Source organism: Callorhinus ursinus, unplaced genomic scaffold (assembly GCF_003265705.2).
Source record: "Callorhinus ursinus isolate GAN/ISIS: 27379988/994484 unplaced genomic scaffold, GSC_fseal_2.0 scaffold1, whole genome shotgun sequence".
Taxonomy (NCBI): Eukaryota; Metazoa; Chordata; class Mammalia; order Carnivora; family Otariidae; genus Callorhinus; species Callorhinus ursinus.
In genome coordinates, this window is record NW_027397063.1 from 94,291,312 (window position 1) to 94,312,652 (window position 21,341).

The 21,341-nt window shown below is 42.1% G+C and overlaps 1 protein-coding gene across 1 annotated transcript in view; it reads left to right on the forward strand.

The window, feature by feature from the left end:
- LOC112819950 (uncharacterized) overlaps positions 1-16,642 on the forward strand; it is a 34,603-nt gene extending 17,961 nt beyond the window's left edge. The window contains exons 7-18 of the mRNA XM_025866812.2: positions 1,196-1,240; positions 1,590-1,637; positions 1,806-1,852; positions 1,954-2,003; positions 2,278-2,495; positions 2,609-2,859; positions 4,667-4,801; positions 7,555-7,693; positions 9,927-9,980; positions 10,450-10,530; positions 13,086-13,355; positions 15,165-16,642. Coding sequence (XP_025722597.2) covers positions 1,196-1,240; positions 1,590-1,637; positions 1,806-1,852; positions 1,954-2,003; positions 2,278-2,495; positions 2,609-2,859; positions 4,667-4,801; positions 7,555-7,693; positions 9,927-9,980; positions 10,450-10,530; positions 13,086-13,355; positions 15,165-15,184 — 1,358 coding nt within the window. The 3' untranslated portion in view covers positions 15,185-16,642. The remainder of the gene's footprint in view (positions 1-1,195; positions 1,241-1,589; positions 1,638-1,805; positions 1,853-1,953; positions 2,004-2,277; positions 2,496-2,608; positions 2,860-4,666; positions 4,802-7,554; positions 7,694-9,926; positions 9,981-10,449; positions 10,531-13,085; positions 13,356-15,164) is intronic.
- The last annotated feature ends 4,699 nt before the right edge of the window (positions 16,643-21,341 follow it).

Consider the following 21,341-nt stretch of genomic DNA (forward strand, 5'->3'; position numbering starts at 1 on the left):
TCACCATAGCAAAATAATAGTTAATAATAGTTATCTAACACTTACTGAGCATTAGGGAATGGTCATTTAATTTTCCTAAATTTGGGGGGGTGGTATTATTCTAATCTCCGTTGGATAGATATGGAAAGTGAAGCTTGGGGAGACTTAGTAAAGATAGCCCAAGCTTATGCAACTAGTGACCAGTGTAGATAATAGAAAAATTCATTGCTGTTCCCTTTCTTTCTCTCTCTCTCTCTCTCTTTTTTTAAGATTTTATTTATTTGAGAGAAAGAGAGAAAGTGAGCATGAGCAGGGGGAAGGGGTAGAGGGAGAGGCAGAGGGAGAAGCAGACTCCCCGCTGAGCAGGGAGCCCGATGCAGGGCTCTATCCCAGGACCCTGGGATCATGACCTGAGCCAAAGGCAGACGCTTAACTGACTGAGCCACCCAGGCGCCCCTGCTCTTCCCTTTCTTAATACATTTTTGTATTACAGAATTCTAATCATTCAGAAAATAGTGACTGAGCACTTACCAGGCCCTTGCGGTACAGTCCTCATGAAGCTTACATTCTAGTAGGGAGAGAAACAGGAAGCAGAAAACACTAAACTACAGTGTGCCAGGTGGGGGAGATGCCCCAAAGGAAAATGAAGGGGGCAGAGTGAGTATGTCAGGCAGGCCCTGTTTCAGGGAGGGGGAGTGTGCATGTGTGTCAGGAAAGCCTCTCAGATAAGGGGACGTTTGAGCAGAGACCACAAAGATGTGAGGAGGCAAACAACATGAATATTTGTGAGAGGAGACAGTATGTGCAAAGGCCCTGAGTCAGGAGTGAGTTTTGAGGTGGAGAAGTGGTAGGCAGTGACTGGGGGGCCTCAGGTGCGGGGAGGCAGGCAGGAGATGAGGTAATGTGTAGCCAGATCGTATAGGGCCTTGAGCCGTATGGAAGGAATCTGCAGGCTAAATCAGAGACTCTTACAGTCGTTCCATAAGTTTAAATATGCTTATAAGTTATAAGTTTAAATATGCTTAAAATCAGCTGTCAATTCTTTTCTTCCAGGCTAATCTCTAGCCCTAATAGCTGGAGGGCTGATGCCAGCCAGGCATTATCTTGGGCCATGAAGGAATCTTCAGTGGGGGCTGCAGCTCTCCGGTGGAGACACTGGCCCCAGTGAGGAATAACTAATGAAGAGATTGCTCATGTGCCCCTCTTGTCTTCACAGATGGGGAGCCAGGAGGGTCTTGCACGGAGGAAGCTTCTGCTCAGAGTAAGAACCAGGCAATGCGGTTTCCTCTGCTTCTCTCCCATGCTTGTGTGAGAGGGTCAGGTGTAAAGGATGATGACAAAGCCTTTGCTGCCGCATAGAAAGATCACATAAAGATTTATGTGCCAAAATAGGGTACACTGAAACTCGAGTTACATTCGAGCTCATTTTTGCACCTTAGACCTACAGTGGGATTGACAGACATAATGTGTCATTGGATTGACTCGTGGAGGTGTTTAAATACATGTTTAAAGTTCTGTTGGTTGGGAAGCTGAAGGTGGGTGCTTGAGTGGTACACTGTTTACCCTGTGACTGACTTGTGCCGACGCACGTGTGATGATCTCGTTCACAGCAGAAGACTGGGAGGATAAAGAATTGCCCAAAGATCATTCACATTCAGGTATAAACTGACATTTTCCAAAATATTCTTTTAAATATTGTTACTGCTGAAGGGGCATATACCTCTGAATTTTGTCATCTGGTCATCTCACATATATTTATTTAAAAATTTGTATTTGAAAATGCCGATCACATTCATTATAAGTGAAACCTTTTCTCTATCGTTTAGAACTGAAAAAGATCCAACCTTACTGTGAACACTGTAATGCTGAAAATGTAAGTATCTTTTCATTAAAGAATATGATTCTCTAATTTGCTTTAAGAAAATAACATTTACTTGTGTATTATTTGCTAAAATGTCTGTACTTTTTCTCCAGAAACACAATGAACAAGTGACCCCCAGGCTCCTTTCCAGGGAACAGTTTTTGTAAGTAGTTGCGAATAGAGAAAATTTAACATCGTCAGTAATTTAACTTCGTACATAAAAATGACCCCAGGTAGGGGGAACACAAAACAACCTAATTAATCTCACACACTTTATGTAATTACTTGGACTGTTTTCTTTGGTAGTGATGCTTCTTCAAAATGCTATAGAATTTCATCAGTGCTTTTGAATGAAATTAAAAACATAAATAATTTTAAGAAGTCCTCCCCTGACCAAACATAAGGACTAAAAAGGTGTTCTTATCTGTCCAATACAGACTGAAGTTGGACACAGAGGGAACTTACCAGTGCACGGAAACTGGTCTGATATTTGAGGTTAACAGAAAAGTTGACATCAAGTATTGCGTTTTGTCCTGGAGCAAATATGCAGACCTGGTTGTTAAACCCTGGGTTGTCGGTGGACCCTTGTTTGATGTTAAATGTGACCCAACCTGTCTTATCTCCATTCAGTTTCCACATTCCCTCTGCTTGGGTCGTAAGTATTTGTTTCCTAAAAGTCTAATTCGTGTGCACGTGAGTGTATGTGTGAGAGTATGTGTGCAACCCGTGTACTGCCTGGAGCGCTAATTTACCTTCATATTTTAACAGACCATGATGCCAATATGACATTCAAAGTCTTACATGTTAAAAGTTCTGGGGCCTCATTAGAATCTACCGTGGATCATTCTACAACCCACGTCAAATGGCGTGTGAGCTCTCTTTCTCCTGTGGGACCTGTTATTCAAAGTGAAGAGACCGTATACCACCACGGGGCTGTGGTTCTCTACAAAGCCATTGACCATAACCCATCCTTGTCTTTTCGAGTGTACATAGCAACCAATAACGAGTCTTTCATCAAGGTAAAGTTAATGAAAATGAATAATAAGTGTTGACTCCTTTGTGTTCAGACATGATGCCATGTGTATGTGGGTCCCGTTCCTGTTGATTGAAGTGTCCCCCTGCTGTGGGTCTCATTTGGCACTCATCTAGAGAGGTTATAGGGTCAATGCCTAGGTGCGTGCCAAGTTTTCTGATTCCTGGAGGGCGGTCATTCTGATCTAAGGAGAAGGGGGCAGGGGTCTGGGACTTGAAGGGGAAGAAATGCAATTCGCAGGACAATGAAAAAGAGTAAATGTCTGGTAAACAAGCATCTGCTGGGCCACTCAGAAGCCATGGGACTTAGGAGTTTGATCCCACAGGCCTTGCTATGTTCCTCCCTGTCTCCCATACCTAGTTCATGTGCTAGTGTAGTTATCTGTGGTGACAGCTCTCTTCCTGGAGCAGGTCCTCTATGCAGATTCTTTTAGGCAGCTGTCAGGCGTGGGGTGGGGGAGAGCTTTTCCTGAATCTGCTGGGTTCGGATTGCTTTTTTAAAAAAAATTGTTTGAATTAATTAATTTTTTAAAAAATTCCAGTATAGTTAACATACAGGATTATGTTAGTTTCAGGTGTACAATATAGTGATTCATCAATTCTATACATTACTCAGGGCTCTTCATGATAAGTGTACTCTTAATCCCCTTCACATATTTCACCCAACCCCCACCCGTGATTGCTTTTGAACTAAAAACAATCTTCATGCCAAAGTGGCCCATCTTGGCCTAGCCAGCCCTTGGCCCCCTCCAATATCAAACTACCTATTTCCAGTGTTTTTAGGTTATAGTGTTTTGATGGCTTTAAACATAAGTTATATTGATTACAATTGGCAATCTATATTAAAATTTAAGAACTCTATTGAATAATAGATTTTTAGTTTCTTCCTAAGAAGGTAAAATATGCTTCCTATAATCCTGTTAAAGTTCATACTTTCAATTGGGAAACTACTTTTCAAAATGGTGTAAAAAGTAGAGTAAAGTAAAGTAGAATTAGCATGGATTTGGAATAAGTACTATTATTCAATGAACTTTATATTTCTTAAAAGTAAATTCAGTTAATTAAAAGGGTGTTATCTCTACTTCCTGGGAAGCTGGGGTGAGGAGCTGATTATATCGCTGGAACCATAGGAACATGGCATGGTTAGGGCAGGATGTGCTTCCTATTGATGCTGTATTTTTACACCTTCTTGGGTTGATTTTTTTTTCCTATGTAGGAAGATTTCCTGGCACTTTGCATTCAGGAAACCCAGATTTCACGTTCAGCTATACAGCTGCTTTACAAGTGAGCCTGGGCCAAAGTCTCTGCCTCCTTGGGGCATTCGAACTGTGTATATAAAATCAGTGACCCCCCGGGAGAGTGGTGAAACTAAGGGTAGAAACACATAGAGTGCTGGGTAGAAGCAAGCTCTGGGTAAAGCAGAACTGTGTACAGTAAAATCGTTGCTTTGTATTCACATGATGGGCAGATAATCAACACAAATGTGTAATACTAGTGCTCATGTAATTTTCTCATATCCTTCAGAAGCAAACTTTTGGTCCCATACGGGGCACGTGTGTTGCTTCTGGCTGGTGTGCTTGGGCAGAAAGATGTTTGGAGACCTAGAAGCCTGCAGCGTGGGTTCAAGGTGCCTAATTAGCCTCCTTTTTAGAGCGCTGTGAAGGTTTTTCCATTGTTGTCATTCTGTAGGGGGACATGAAGATAATGCAGGGCGGCACGTGCACTGCTGGGCGCTTATAGTTCTTACAGTTGTTGCTGATACATTTCATAGCCAAAACCTATTTCTACCTGTAGGATATTTCCAAGTCGGTAAAGCACTCCTCTAAGAAATTCATGAAAATTGACAAGCCTCCTGTTTGCCAGAAGTTATTGCAGAACGGGAAGAAATACAGACTGATCAGTGAACCAGAAGCTGAAATCACCCCAGAGGTATATATTTTAAAAAACCACTTGGAGTAGCAGCAGGGATGTATATTTTAAGGTTATTTTGAAAGTTTTAGAAGAATGCATTTTGTTCTCATTTTTTATTTATTTATAGGAAAGCAATTGTTTTGCTAAACTTGTAGCTTCTTCCAAAGACACTGTTGAATTTCAGAGTTAATCTGCCACCATCGCAAAAATAGACTATTTAATTTTTTTCCCTTTAAAAAGATTTTAAATTTTCTTGAGTTTTTTAAATTAAATTCCTCAAACAATGTTAGTTTCAAAGGAATAAAAACCTTAAGTTTAACTTTAAGTCACAGAACACTGAAAATTAATAGGAAAGAGTTGCTAACAAGGATATTGGCTTTTTCTTATTGGAAGGCATTTGAAAAATAGTTATGGGAACAAATTGTCACTAGATTTCAACTATTCAGTGTACACACCATGACATTTGTAAGTGATTTCGGTTTCCTATAAAGTGACAAAGTTATTTTTTAAAACTTATTTTCATTGCATGCTCTGAATGTGTGTTGTAGCTTATCTAACTAGACATCTGTGTGGAAATTCTTTTTGTACACCTCTTTTTGTTTGTTTTATAGTTTGTGAAAAATTGAAAACATGTTTGGATTCCATTACGTTAAAATAGGAAACACGGGAGAGCTGATGGCAGTGGCCCATGTTGCATTATTATATTATCAGAGGCCTCGGGCCCTGTAGAAGCAGTCAGGTTGGTCAGACAGCCTTCCATACCTTCCTTTCCAGTTGCAAAGGGTTTCTTCCCACCTGGTGTGTTTTTGTTTTTTTTTTGAGCTTCACAGCAGTGAAGCTGAAGGGATTAATGTGCAAAGCGGGCGAGCGAACTGCCCAGGTCCCATGCCCAGGTGGCAGACAAGCCTGGCCCTGAGCCCACTCTGCCCGTGGTCCCTAATGCCACAGTCTTCCCACTGGTATCTGAGAGGTTGATTCCTAGCCCTTGCGAGCTCACCTAGCCCTGGCAGATGCTACCTCAAGATGATCACCAGAAGCCAGCTGCAGTCTTGTCTGGAACGTGGAATGAAATTCGAAGGGTTTGCTTAGAACAGTGTGATACTTGGCCTTTGCTGCCAAATGGAATTCCCAGGGGAGCTTTTAAAAAAGTCTGTGGTCTGGGTCCTACCCCCAGCGATACTGACTTAATTGGTCTGGGAGTGGCCTCAGCATTGGGCTTGTTAAAGCTCCCAGGGTGACTGTAATGTGTTGCCAAGATTAAGAGCCACTGGGAGAGGGAATAATACACATTGAATGGGTAAATCTGTCTAGGAAGGGACTCAGATGGTCCCCAGAGGTCTCGCTTACACAAGATGATGACGGTGGGAGGGCTTTAAGTAGTCTAGTTCTGTTAGCATTTGTGTGCTCTCTCTTAACCAAATTTCTGGATTAATGGGGATAATCTTTCAGGATTGCCCTAATGATCATACAAGGTAGTGGTTTTGGGGTACTCTGAGAGTTGTGAAACTGTTAAATCTAAGGTGTTCTTACTGATTTTAGACCATTAATGATTTGTTTAACTGACATTTATCAAAAGTACCTATTACAAGTCAGTCTGGGAGAAGAGCTAAAATGAGTAAGTCATGATCTTTTCCCTCAAAAGATGCCAGTATAGAGAGAGACATACTATAGTCACGTAAAGAAATAATTTTAACGTGTGAGGTGGTATTACCGTAGAGATGGGTGCAGTGGGTTTCCAGGAAGGAAGCGTTCCTATGTGGTGACATTTGTTCTGGGTTTGAAGGGAGAGGGATTCACTGGGAGAGACAGCCCTCCTGGAAGAGGGAACCGTAAGTGCCTAAGTGAGGTGATGGGGATGTGCAGCCAGGCCCAAGGCCCCAGAGAAATGGGAATGAGAAATGGGAAATGAGAGATTTGGGAAATCTCTCCCAAAGCACAGGGCTTTGGGAGAGATCTTGGCTTTGTAGGCCTTGGTGACCCATGGTGAGGATAATGGTAGTGGTTTATAATGGAAAGGGAGAGGGAGAGTGTAAGACTGTTGGTTTTTAAGGGTGATGCCCAGTACAGTTTATTGATTTTTTTTTTTTTTTTAAGTAGATTTCTCCCTGCAGGCTTCCTAGCCAGTCTGGAGAGGAGCAGAGGAGGTCCAAGGCATGGGGCAGTCTCTGTAGTGGGTAAATGTAGAGGTTAAATGTGGTGGTTGAGTCAGAATGTGTGGATGCGAATTCAGTTCTCCCACTTCCTAGATGTGGATTTGGGCAAGTTAGTTAGGTTCTCTGAGATCCTCTATCCATAAAATAGCAATTAGAGGGTTTGTTGGGGCAAGGTGGTATTCGATGAGGGAATTTGATGTGGGCGAAACACACAGTGTAGTTCTGTAAATGTCTTGAATCAATTCCAGGTTGTGGAATGATCGAAGTGAAAGATGGTAAGGAAGCTTAAAAGCACTTATGAAAGGGTGATTAGTTTGGGAACATGAAACACTGAAACCAAGAAAGGGCTGAAAAGTTACACCTTAAAAAAATAGAGCCAAAGTACTGGAAGCCTCAGTGAGGGAGAAAAGCAGGTCTGAGTAAAGAGGGACTAGAAGAAGCAAGTGAACCATAGGGTCTGTGATTACGGAGTGAGATTTCCAGCATCAGAATTTCAGGGAGCATTCAAGTCAGCACTGACCCTTCTGTTATTCCTTATTTGACATTTCGTGTTGTCAACTAATGCAGCTTTTATTTAAAAAAAAAAAAAAAAATCCCCCCCCCTTTTTTTTTTTAAAGGAAACTGAATTTGTTGATGGTTCACTTTTAAAATTGAAAAATTACATTGAAGTGTATTTGGAGCAACCAGTGGAGTTTAAATTACTTTTGGTCGAAATGGATTCTGGGGAAATTGTATGGAAAGCAAAACTGAGAGAATGTAAGTGTTTTGTATCTTGAATGAAAACTTGGGTTTGCGGGGGCGGTCTGGGTGGGCAAACAAGTAGAGTGATTGTTCCATTACCATAACATCTAAAAATCTGATTAAGAGACACAAAGACCCCGGCGAGGCTCTGGTTCTCAGGCACCCACTGCCAGACCCCTTGGTCAGTGGGTAGTTCAGTGAGGTGTGGAAGCTTCAGGCAGCAGGTGGGCTTAGTCAGTAGAGGGTTTTGTTTTTTCTCCCCCCCTTACATTCTGAGGTTTGGATCTCAGATGCTTTAATGTGAATTAGGGACGTCCTGACAAAGTCTGTCCCATGACCTTGATGTACATCTGCATTTTGACTGATTTCCTGTCTCATTTGCTTCACCCTGTCTATCTGATCTGCAGCTGGTAGCCCTGCTCTGTGTGATTACAGCTCTGCTGCGGGAACGCATTCCCCTTGTTTAAGATTTCTGTGCTGGAGAGTCCCTTGGCAACCACCTTTTCAACATCCTCCCCTGCACTGGGAGGAGTTGGAGAGGGCTGCTGCTGATTTGGACTTCCTCTGGAAGAGGGGAGATGCAGGGGGACACCCCGTAGCTGCCCTTGGCCACCTCCTCAGGCAGATCTGACCTTGACTTTCAGTTCTCTTTGAAGGAAGTTATTAAAACAACAGACATATGTCTAGTGGGCACATTTTGGAGCCAAAAGGGAGGCAGAGGAAAGTGGTTGGGAGTGAGGTCCTATGGGTTCTAGTTCCAGCCCTAGAATTGAGCAGCTCTGTGAGTGAGTGTGGGCAAGACCCTGAACCTGCTTGTGGCTGTTGTACCCTCCTCTGCGCATGGCACTGGGGTCCCTCCTGCCAATGCTACATGATTGTAGTAGAAATTATTTTTGCATCATTTGCATTGAATTATAATACCTTAACTCTTTCCTGGTATCATACGTAATCCAGTATCATTCCAAAAAACAGCACAAGCAGTAAGTGCCATTAGTGGGATATCAAAGGAATTTTAACCCACTCTTCTATTAATTTTATCCTCCAGAATTTTTATTTTGCTGTACAGATGTAGTAATAACAAGGGTCTGTTAAGTATTCTGTAAGTCTCTGTATCTTCTGAACCACATTTGAGTCCATTTTCGGCTAGTTTCTTTTGTACCCACTGGGTCACGTGTAGACACATGAATTAGGTCTCTGCTAGTGACGACGTGGGATGAGTGCTGTGTGCTGGTCATACATTTATGTCTTTCCACCGTGCAGATTGCTGCCTGTTATAGTCTGCCTTTCCTGTTGTGTCTTTATACTCTAGCAGTGAAACCCGATCAAAGCATTTTGGAATTCTCAGTCCTTGTTTAAGCACAAGCCTTTTTGGTAGATGGGATTGATTCTTATTCCCAGTATTATACTCTTAAATTAGCTAGATGTTACTTTTTGGTCACAGCTAATGCCACTGTAATAGAGGTACTCAACATGTACAATCTGAATAACACATTTTCTGGGCTAAGAACGAGTCTCTTGGTCATTTTAAAGACCACTTTATAAGACCTTTTATGATTGGTTTTTAAAAACATATTTAATAATACTCTGCATTGTAAGGTGTTTCTGGTCTCTACTGTTTTGGGGGGGAGAAGGGGCTAAACTAATGGTTAATTGAGATTGCTCATCACTATTAAGGCATCTTTACTCTAGGGACCTACAGAAGGCCTGGATGAGGCACAGACACCTTATAGAGCAGGGACTGCATCTGAAACAGGGGAGGTGATGTAGAATCACAATGATGTGTTCAGAAAGAACGCCCCATGTACAATGTTCCAAAGTACAGAATGATAATATATGAGATTGTTTTAGGTGGAGTACATATAAATAACATTTAAAATAAACATTTTTTATCTTTATGACTTCCTTATCCATATAGCAAGTGATACCAGTGTTCTGTTTACAGTAGTTAGAGATGTAAAGAAATATTGAATAAGTAGCATTTCACCTGGCATATGGGTTTGGCAAGCATTGGGATAGTTGTGTGCAGATGGCTTGAATTTGGGAAGCATTTGTCTTGTAGGACCTGTTGGGAGGGGTGCTCAGTATTTATCTCAAAGATATGTGCATTGGCATACGTACCAGGTTAAAACCCCAAACTCCTATTTGAACTTGAGAGAGACTGCCAAGACTCTAGAGCTTCATACATTTTCATGAATTGCTTTAAATCAAATTTTGTCTGTTCCAATTGCTGCTTATTATCCTTTAACAGGTGACTGGGTTCAGCATGATCAGAATCAGAACATTTCGAAAAGAAGCACAAATGGTAAGTGCTAGGTAACTGGACATTGAATGAGTTTTAACCTATTTTATTTCTTCTGTCCACTAGAATTTTTATTTTGCTGGGCAAATGTGGTACCCCTAAAGACCTGCTAAGTATTCTGTTACTCTCTTAATCATCTGAACAACCTTTGAATTCATTTTCAATTTGTTTCTACCTGAATGATGATTTCCTTAAAAATCCAGGTTAAAGGTAGGTAGAGGGGCGCCTGGGTGGCTCAGTCGGTTAAGCGCCTGCCTTCGGCTCAGGTCATGATCCCGGGGTCCTGGGATCCAGCCCCGCATCGGGCTCCCTGCTCTGCGGGAAGCCTGCTTCTCCCTCTGCCCCTCCCCCTGCTTGTGTTCCCTCTCTGTTAAATAAATAAATAAATAAATGAATAAAATCTTAAAAAAAAAAGGTAGGTAGAAAATAAATATTTGGGAAAGCCAATTTGTTGATTTTTTTTTATTTTAAGGTAACAGGCGGCGAAAAATGACTAGTAGCTTATCTGATGAGGACGTCTATGACAAGAGAATGAAGCAGGTTGACACTTCAGGTGTGTAAAAAGGTCATCAACTGCTATAAATTGTTTTCCCTGGCTTCCCCCACTGATACTCTTCCAAGCCCAGCTGTTGGGTCAGTCTCCTGGAGCCGCGCCCCAGCTGTGCCTGTCCTCCCAGATACCTTCTCCTGTGTCCCAGCGCCTCAGGCCGGGAGAATGGTCCTGCTTGGCCGGCCCTACCCTTTTTCCAGTTTGAGTCCTCCAATGGAACCCCTTCACTCGGTCTAAATAGAATGGGGCACCCAGGGGAGCTCCCTTATAGTCTGTAAGCACAGGGGCCATGAACTGTCCATCTTTATCTTTCCTGTAGCAGTGAGCATGGAGCCTTTTCTGTAGAAGACAATGAATGTCGATTGAATGAAATTGTGAATGTCCCTGTGTGCATTCATTGGCTTCATGGTTACTAGCTACATCTGGGGTAAAGAGCCTCCAGCTCAGTGGAGGCACGTCTCAATTTCTTCCAATTAAGTGGCAGAGACCAAGGCTTGATAGTTGTGAAAATACGAGATTTAAATGTTTAACAACAGTACTCCAAGGAACCAGAAGATGGAGTATGTAGCTCAAAATTCAAGTCCAGCCAGAATTTACAAACTTAAGTTTAAAAACAGTCTCAAATTATATGAGACTCAAGGTCTCAAGGCTTCAGGAACCTCATGTAACTCCATAAATTAACTGCTTCATCAAAATACCTATTCTTTTACTATTATTGTAAGGTATGCATCTCTGAAAGCAGATAAGCTCTCTGTAAAGTGAAGCAAGATACTCTGTACTTTCTAGAACAGATTGTGAGGGTGGCATGTGGATGATTTTTACTGTGTATCACTATAGAAATGTTTATTGTTATTTTTGTTAAGTAAACATCAAAGTAAGTGAGGCTCTAGAATTATTTTAAAAACCTAACTATATTGGAATACGTTTTTTTCTAGTTTTATTGAGGTATAATTGACAAATAAAATTCTGTATACATAAAGCATACAATGTGATGATTTGATACACATATACATTGTAAAATATTTACCAATCAAGTTAATTAGTACATCCATCACCTCACTTTCTTGTTTTGTTTTGTTTTTGATGGCAACAATATGTAACATCTACTCTCAGTAAATTTCAAGTATATAATACAGTATTAACTCTAGTCACCATGCTGTCCATTAGATCCTCAGCCCGTATTCATCTTATAACTGGAACACAGTTATAGGTTTCTTGTTACATGCCGTTAACTTCTGGCTATTTAAAATTAACTCCAATAGCAAGTAGGTAGAAAAAGAATTAAAATTATTAAATGCTACCTAGAAAGATTAAGGATTTCCAGCCTTTTTGGAGTTGACAGTGTGGTATCTAAATACTTTAATAAGGATTTACTTTGTTTTAGGTACTTCCACAACGTTCTTTGAGATACTAAGTCACCACCATCCTGGTGGTTTTAGATTTACTCTGTGAGTGTGATTGATGCTTTTTAAATATGGTCAGCACTCAGGCTCAATAGAATCATCTGGAGATCTTGTTAAAGTTTAGGTTCGGAATCAGAAACAGATCTGGGGATGGTCCTGAGAACTTGCAATTTTTCCTAGGTTCCCCGTGCAGCTTCCATTGCAGTGGCCGTTGGGAGAGCTAGGAGCAATGCACCACGTCTCAAGAAGCCACTAGAGGGCGCAGGCCATTGCTTAGATCCATTCTTCAATCTAGAAGGTTAGGGATCTGTGAGGTGGGGAAGGGTCCCAGCACAAAGGTTACATTCCTATTAGTAAATTGTGGGCTGTAGATGAGCAGAGGTATTGTGGTCCTGGAGGAAGGGCAGGCCTCTCGCTCCCTTCTAATTTCACCTCTAGTATTTGTAATGCCTTTATGATCCTTCACTGAATCTAGGCGACCTCAGTGAGCTTTGCTACACTATTGCACAACTGGCTAAAAAGCATGAAAAGAGAAAATCCAGCTTAGTGATAGGGCTCATATTTTTTCATGGGGCCGATGGTTTAACAGCAGCAAACACATGTCCCTCCAAGATTATGATGCTGTTTTTTAGAGTTCCACAGATATTACAGATACCATCTCATGACTTTTCTGTGGATTGTGCTTCTCCCCAAATGCCAGGAGATGGCATAATGGAGATTGCGATTCAGATCTCTTGCTGCCCGCTTTAGTGGCCCGTAAGGTAGCGTCTATGTATGGCACTAACATTCAGATAGAGACACAGAGCTGGGCAAGGGTGTAACTGTATATTTTTCTTTTTGAGCTATATAAATTATTTTTGGAGTCTGATTTTTTTTTTATTCCCACCCAATTTGTGCTGCTTTGTAAAACAGTCTCATTCCCCGAGTTACTGAATTACCACTGTGAACATTATACCCTGGTTTAATGTTATTATATGAAATCGTTCCCTTCCCATAATAGTGTGGAAAGCAGGGAGACTTAAATATATTTTAAAGGCAGCTCATGTTACAAATCATGGTGTCCTTTCTTATATAAGGAGAATACATTTTCATTATAAATTGCTATAAATGATTGATGTGTTGAAAGGAATGGTGGACTTCCTTGTTTGCTTTTAGATGGAGCAAAGACCAGAACCCTTTTAACAGACGCACAGTTGATTACCCTTGCTGCGAAGCTGGGGAAGGAGTGGATAAAAATTGCCATTGCCAACCTGGAGTTGGAGATTGGGGATATTGATGATATCCGGGAGAAGAAAGAAGACATTACGATGTGTAACTTTAGGATGCTGAAGAAGTGGCAAGAAAAGGAGCAGGGTAATGCCACAGCCGAGAATTTATATAAGTGCCTGAAAAACGTTTCTGTTGAAGTCCAAGATGTGCTGAAAGGTGAGCAGAAAATTATCTTAGTCGCTTCCTTAGAATCAAGCTGTGTCTTCGCAGATAGCAGCTTTCTACCATAGAATGTGTTGCTTGCTTACTTGTGAGTTTGGGTTCAGAGAATTATGTAAAGGTCGAGTAAGCATGTGGACTGCCATAAGTAGAGATCAGAAAGCTGATTTGTGCGTGGGCTCAGAGGAATGGTTCAAATCCCATCTCAAGTGCTGGCTGGCTTGTGACTAAGCAAATTCTCAACCCAACTTTAAGCCTCTGTGTTCCCATCTGGCAAATGGATGCAAAAACCCCCATGTCCTGGGTTTATTGTGAGAATGAAAAAAAGATAATGCATGGGAAAGCTCCAGGCAGGTAGTTAAGGCTCGCGAAGGGCTGAGGTGGATAAGGAGGTTACATTGTGGTACTTGAGACATTTCCGCCTCCAGGCCTTGTGGCGCTGAAGCAGTGCTGGGGAAGGCCACTGGGTGGCGCCAGTGAACCTCCAGTAGCAGAGAAGAGACGAGGAAAAGCCGAGAGCCCAGAGCAGGGCTAAAGTTTCTAGGCTTAATACAGAAAACTACACAGTTCCTTCCGTTGTTTTTAATAACTTCTTTTTGTGTGTGTGGCTTGATTTGGCACATGGGTCAAACCACTTCAAACCTTTATTACCTATTGTTACCGTAGTTGTTAAATGCAGTGTTACTTCTCCAAAGCCTCAGTAAGTCAGAGAGAGGGCTTTATTGGAATTCTGTTTGGGCTTTTTATTCCAAAAAGGATGTAAAAATGTGTAAATGCCTCACAAGTTTATATGAGCAGTAAAATCATTCTGTGATCTGTCCTGATGCTTTGAGATACTGTGGGCATATTTCCCCAGTAGATTTTGGATGCAGAAGCCTCAAGCTTATTCAAATAGAATATTGAGTTTTGGTGCCGATTTTTTCATTCATATTCCTGGATATGTTGAAATTTTGTAAATTACTGAGGCCCACGTGTGGAAATCTGCTTATTTGCATATAGGCGCTCCTGCCTGTTGCCAACAGTGGCCTCTGTGTTGTCATAACCAAATAATCACAGCCTCTCCCTTCAGAGTAATAAGCTTTGAAAAATCTCTCTCACAGAAAAATCTTTGTAATGGGTTGTTATTTTGTTTTTTTGTCTCTGCTCCTGATCTCACTAGACACTTGACTTGTTGATACATTAGAACCATAAAGGGGTTTGTGAGATTTTTTTTGAGCACTGAAAGAGATCATAAAAGCTAGCTTATTAGCCCAATTCCCTCATTAGATAGGAAAACAAAACTCTTCTTTTTTATAATATTTTTTTTTTTAAAGATTTTATTTATTTATTCATGAGAGACAGAGGAGGAGAGAGAGGGAGGGAGAGAGAGAGAGAGGGAGAAGCGGAGGGAGAAGCAGGCTCCCAAGGAGCAGGGAGCCCGATGTGGGACTCGATCCCAGGACCCCGGGATCATGACCTGAGCTGAAGGCAGACGCTTAACCATCTGAGCCACCCAGGCATCCGAAAACAAAACTCTTCTGAGTTAAAAACAAACAAGCAAAAAAAAAAAAATCAAAATTTACCAATATTTTGTGCCTTTGTGTGGCCAGAATATCCAGTTAATTGGGGGAATTCTGTATTCTTCTCAGGATGTTTTATTACCTTGTAACTGTGGTCTTTAAATTGCAGTGGCTTGTCTTCAGCTCAGGAAAACCCAGCCATTGCAGAAGATCCTTTTTGAAATGGCCAAGTGATTTTCCCTAAAAGCATGCTTCCTTTCCCCCCAACAGTGAATCCCTGAATTTGTTTGATTCTTTCTTTTGTTAGGTTTCTTACAGGAAAGGTGAAGTTTGGAAGATGAACTGAAAAAGGAAGCCTCAGGAACTTTTATCTGCAAAAGACCACTTCAACTGGTAATTGGGTATGGACTTGATGAGTCCTTGAACTTCACGGTCTGGAGGCAGCTCCTTTCACACAGGCAGCCACTCCACAGCTCGCATTATTCAGGGGCACAGAAAATGTAAAATATTTGGAAAACTTAAAGGAAAGGAAAAACCTTTATAACATCGAATTTTTTTTTTTTTTTTTTTTTTTTGCACCTCCTGCTCACACCATCCTGCCCTGCTTCCCCATCTAACATCTGTCCTTACAAAGGTGCTTAAAATGACTCCACTCAGATGAGAAATGTGGTAATTTTCCTTTTGGAGTCTGTGAACTATGAAATTTGTATCAAGTATTTGAAAACTTTTTAGCAATTAAGAAGTGGTAGTGTGCTTAGACTTGCACCAATTTAGTTGAGCTTTTTTTCATTGTGACCTTAATAATGACGAGAGATTCCTGTTCTTTCAGCCCCCACTCAGACAGACACACATGCCCCCAGGTACAGTATATCTCCATAGGTGGGATGCTTTCTGTAGCTCACTTACCAACCCGTCTGGCTGGTGGTCTGTTAAACCGGTAAACCAGTCATGTTGCCTGGTCCTAGAGTGATGAGAGGAGTGGAATCCTGTTCCCATCACAGGTTGGGGTACACGCTCAGAGGTGATCTTATCTCATGTGGTCAGGATGGATGGATGGTCAGAGAGTCCCTGGAAATTTCATCAACATTCCAAAATCACAGCGCCAAACACTACATTTCTTGACTTTCACCCTGGGAGCATTTACTTTCTGGGGGGAAAAATGCTACTCAGAAATAGCTGTAGCAGGACCAAGGGAAAACTGTCGTATCTTCTTGAAGAAGATTTGCCCCAGGGAATAATGAGCCACATTGGCTCTTGTTAATTGGTGAAATGGTTTTTTGGGGTATGTATAGATATTGTCACTCTCCCAGAATCATGCATGTGGTGATTAACATTTTGGATATGTTTTGTTAACTTACTTGAAGAAACTATAAATTACCATTAGTCTACTGTAAGAATTAGCTGGAGAATAAAATAAATCTCAATGAATTAATCAGAGAAATACACTTTAACTATTGTTTTGCCTGTGAAGAACAGATTTACTTTATAGGGGAGAACATATTTTTAATTGTCAGGGATCCTGTGGAATTCAAATCAGTGTCACTTTATAAGTTTTTTTTTAAATTGTACTATATTTTAGGAAACACAGGAGTTTTAACATTCAGGAGTGTAAAATACTTTATTAAAGGACTTGAATTTTTAAATGTTTATTATTTTTTATAAGTTGTTTTCCGAAGAAAAGCATAATTTCAGAGGTGCTTTGTATGTAAGTGGTTTCCTAACAATTTTCAACCTTTTTCATACTATGGATGAAGGGAAGAAAAATAAATCTGCATTTGTACAGTACTCATGTATCTTCTGTGTATTATTATTTACTTACAAAGTATTTTTTGAAGCATCATATTTCTCGATTGCTGTTATCCTGGCTATTTGGGCATTAGTTGGTTTTGTAGCCCCCTCTCCAGTTCTTGAACTGGGGCTGAGTGTAAACCACGGTAAGTTGGTTCACCCGGGAGTTTGCAGAAATTCAGAATTTGCCCGTCCGCTTGTCCCCTTAACTGTCCTCACTCCAGGAATGACTGAGTGTATGACGACACCCGTTCCCCCTCATTATTGGAAGGTGTGTTTTTATTTAAAACCAGGTGGGTTCGTTCATATTAGTTCCTCACCTGTGCATCTCCCTAATGGGATTTTTCTGCACATTTGGGACTCATTTTGTAGTTTTATTGAATTGCTTTAGGGGAAAATTTTCCTCCCCTGCTTTGTCATGTGGAAGCACATTTTCACTCCCATATTCTGAAGAGGCCCTCATATTTGCTGATTTTTAAAGGGGTTCTCATGAGGAGGGTGGTTTTCAGCTGTTGGTCTAACCCGTTGCCCATTGCTGGAAGTTCTTCTTGGGGCTAAAGCAGCATCCGGCTTGCTGAAGGGTGTGATCCCAACTGGAGAACTGCTGGGATTCTATCTTTTCCAGCCCACAGCCTGTGGTTTGAGTGTTTCTGATAATGGCTCTGGAGCGGAGGTCCTGGGGTTGAATTCTGAGCATGGAGGTCTGAGGTTTTTCCTGCTTCTTAATGAGGACCTCCAGCTCTGCCCTGAAGCCCCCCCCCAGTGGAATTTAGATCCAGTGTGTTCCTGTCATGATGTAGATTCCTGGTGAGACAAGACATCCTGGAGTTAGTCAGCCATCTTTATTCTGTGGAAGTCCATTCTTGCTGTTTGCTCTCACCTCTGGCTTGAATTTCATTTTTAGAAGAGGTATGCTCTAGGGATGCCTGGGTGGCTCGGTTGGTTGAGCGTCTGCCTTCGGCTCAGGTCATGATCCCAGGGTCCTGGGATCGAGCCCCCACATTGGGCTCCCCGCTCAGCGGAGAGCCTGCTTCTCCCTTAGCTGCCACTCTCCCTGCTTGTGCGCGCTCTCTCTCTCTGACATATAAATAAATAAAATCTTAAAAAATAAAAAGGTATGCTCTGCATTTACAGTGGTGCTTTATTTTCAAGCAAGTTGGGAAGTCTAAGAGACGGTTTTGTTACTTATAAAAACTCAACTACAGGAGAGACTTGGACTAGTTCAGTGAGTTTTTAACTTTTCCTTAGCTGTAAAAGCCATTTGTGAAATCTCGTCTGGAACCTGCATGGGTAAAGTGATCAGAAAGGGAGCTTCTCTGGTGGGGGGTTACTGAGGGCTATGGCAGGGTGTCGAGGAGCTCGGCTGGATCTCCGAACCACTCCGGTCCGGGGCAGTGTGGGAACCAGCCAGTGACGTGATCGCCTGGGCCTCTTGGAACTACCGTCGAGAGGTGTGTGTGTGAGACCCGTGCACGGGGAAGTGGACGACTGTTCGGTTCACCAGTATGATGTGTTGGCGTGTGGCTTCTGAAGGACAGTGACCACGTAATGCCAAGCCATAGCTATGTGGGTTACATAAATCAACAGGCTTATGAATTTCGGATTTTTTTCCAGCATAAGCATGTAAAATTGTTTTGAACTAAGCACATGTTGTACATTTTTTTTGTAATTTTAAACTTTTTTTGGTAATTGGGAATACTTTGATTTTTAAAGACTAAAGACTTTCTTCTTTATTCCCAGATTAGAAAAAGAAATGAGAAACATAGGGGAGCCCATGAAGATTTGCCTTCTCTTGCTTTCTACCACCTTTCAGTGCCAGGGCCTGAGAACATGTAGACATGGGTAACATGGCATTTCCTGTACTTGAGGTTCTCATAGTGTCTCGAGGGGGAGAGATGTATAAATAACCATGATGGTGTTTGTATGCTTATGATGAAAATGTCCCTTGAGTTACTGGGCCTTTACTACCCAGTAAGGGGAAAGGCTGCAGTGGCTACATGGGCTGGAACCAGGCTGCCCGGGGTCAAATCATGGCGCATCACTTACTCGTCATGCAGGCTTATGTGGTTTCTTACCTGAGTTTCCTCATCTATAAAAAGGGGAAGGTAATAGTTTCTCCTCGTACAATTATTGGGAGGATTTTATGCATTTGTGGTAAACACTTAAAAACACGCCTAGCATTTAGTTAGCACCCAGTAGGCATTAGTTAATGTTACTTCTAAAAAAGGTCACGTGAATATATTCTCTGATGTTAAATTGATGTCATAATTCACATACATATTCTTAAAATGATTTTATTTATTATTTTATAATAAGAGAACAAGTGAGGGAAGGGGCAGAGGGAGAGAGAGTCCCAAGCAGACTCTACACTGAGCGTAGAGCCCGATGTGGCATTCGATCCCATGACCCTGAGATCACAACCTCAGCCAGAATCAAGAGTCATATGCTTAACTGACTGGGCCACCCAGGTGCCCCTGCATATTTTTTTTTTTGTTTTAAGTAAGCTCCAGGCCCAACGTGGGGCTTGAACTCACAATCCTGAGATCAAGAGTCACGTGCTTTACTGACTGAGCCAGGCAGGTGCCCCTCACATTCATATTTTTAATATTGTATTCAAGGAAACATAAATACAACTGAAGTTTTTGACCTGTTCTCACCAAATACATGTCAACCAAAAAATTGATACAATTCAATTTTTTGAAAATGTGGCTGGGTTGGTTTTTTTTTTTCTTCCTTATTTAAAATAGATTTCTTGGTCAGCTCAGACTGTTACAATAAAATGCCAGAGACTGGGTGGCTTAAACAACAGACAGGACATTCATTCCTCACAGTTCTGGAGGCTAGGGAGTCTGAAGTCAGGGTGCAGGCAGATTTGGTATCTGGTGAGGGCTCTCATCCTGGTTTGCAGACAGCCACCTGTCACTGTGTCCCCACAGGGGGGTGGGGGTTTCTCCCAATCTCTTCTTACAAGGGCACAAATCCTATCATCAGGGCAACACGCTTATGACCTAACTCACCTACTAATGCCTCACCTCTAAGTACCATCGCTTTGGGGATCAGGGCCTCAACGTAGGCATTTTAAGGGGGCACAAACATTCAGTCTGTGGCAATATTGTAATGCACTTTGTCCTAAACTAGGAAGCCAGATCATGCTGGCTAGGACCAAGCGTCTAGTCTTCAAACAAAGATAGCACCCAAACGGTTCAGGGTGGTACAGCCAAGGGGACTTACCCGTCTGTTGGTGCTGGCCCCAGACAAAACTGGTTTTTCAGGGCGCCTGGGTGGCTCAGTGGTTAAGTGTCTGCCTTCGGCTCAGGTCATGATCCCCGGGTCCTGGGATCGAGCCCCGCATCGGGCTCCTTGCTCAGTGGGAAGCCTGCTTCTCCCTCACCCACTTCCCCTGCTTGTGTTCCTCTCTCGCTGTCTCTCTCTCTCTCTGTCAAATAAATAAAATCTTAAAAAAAGAAAAAAAAAGCTGGTGTTTCTTCTCTTTCTGTCCCCATGTTTTCTTTCCTCATTAGGATGTCTAAGGTGCTTTTGCATCTCTTGAGTTGTCCAATACCTGCCTTTGGATGTCTGGCCAGGCTACTCCCCAGAACTGTTCCCTTTGCCCAAAGCTCTGGGCCCTCGGTGGGACAGCTGTCAGCGGTTTGTTTTCATGCTGATTCTTGGATTAAGTCATTCTCAGGTGTGAAAAACACTTTCACTCTTTATTTCCTTTTAAAAATAATTTGTTGATCAAATGAATCTCTCACAAGCTAGGGCTGGGGAATATTTTTAGGGAGGAGGGGCCTTGGTCCTATTAAGTTCCTTTGCTCCCCATCCTTTATTCTGTGAAGGCAGGGACTTGCACCAGGCACCTGGTGAACACCTGTGATGTGCTGAGTGCTGTGCAGGGACGGGGCATTGCGGAAATCTAAACAATCTTAACGCTTTTAACAAACTGATGTTGAGCATTGACTCGATGCCGGCCCTGTACTGTGTCATCGAATCCTCACAACAGCACTGAAATAGGGCCTACAGTTTTCTGAATTTCACAGGTAAGAAAATAGTAGCAAAGGAGGGTTTCACCAATTTGGCCCAGTCACCAAGCCCAAAGACTGCTAATAATTTTCAAAAATTGCTCACATGGTGTATGTATTACATGTCAGGTGCGGTGTGAGTGCTCTGCATGAGCTGTTCCATGGAACCCTCGCTCTGATCCTCTGAGGTAGGTTCTAGCATCGTCTTCCCTTCTTAGAAGAGGAAACAAGGAGAGGTTAAAACAACTTGGTCATGTTATACAACTTGTAGATTGTAGGTCCAGGATTAAAAGAAAAAAGAGACAAACTAACCACATAATGAAGAATGGAATTAGTTGGGAAGAGGTTTCTTGGGCCAGTCATGGTAATTTCTAGAACCAAAGTAACGCCTGTGTTCCTCTGTACAAACCCTGTCCATAGATGATCTGCTTGCCTCTCCTTGTTTCTGGGCACAGACCACAGATGAGTCGTCATTACAAGTGAAGGATGGCCCATCATGCCATCAAGCTATTCTTCCCATTATCAAAGCCACTGAAACCCCAAACCCAACACTTAAAAGGCAAGAAACTCCTGTCTGTGAATCACTTGCAGGTCATTCAAGGTTGTGGAGGAATCCCTCAAGAAAAGGGGAGTAGGTGTTGGGATCTAGCTTCTGATGATTTCCATCTAATTGT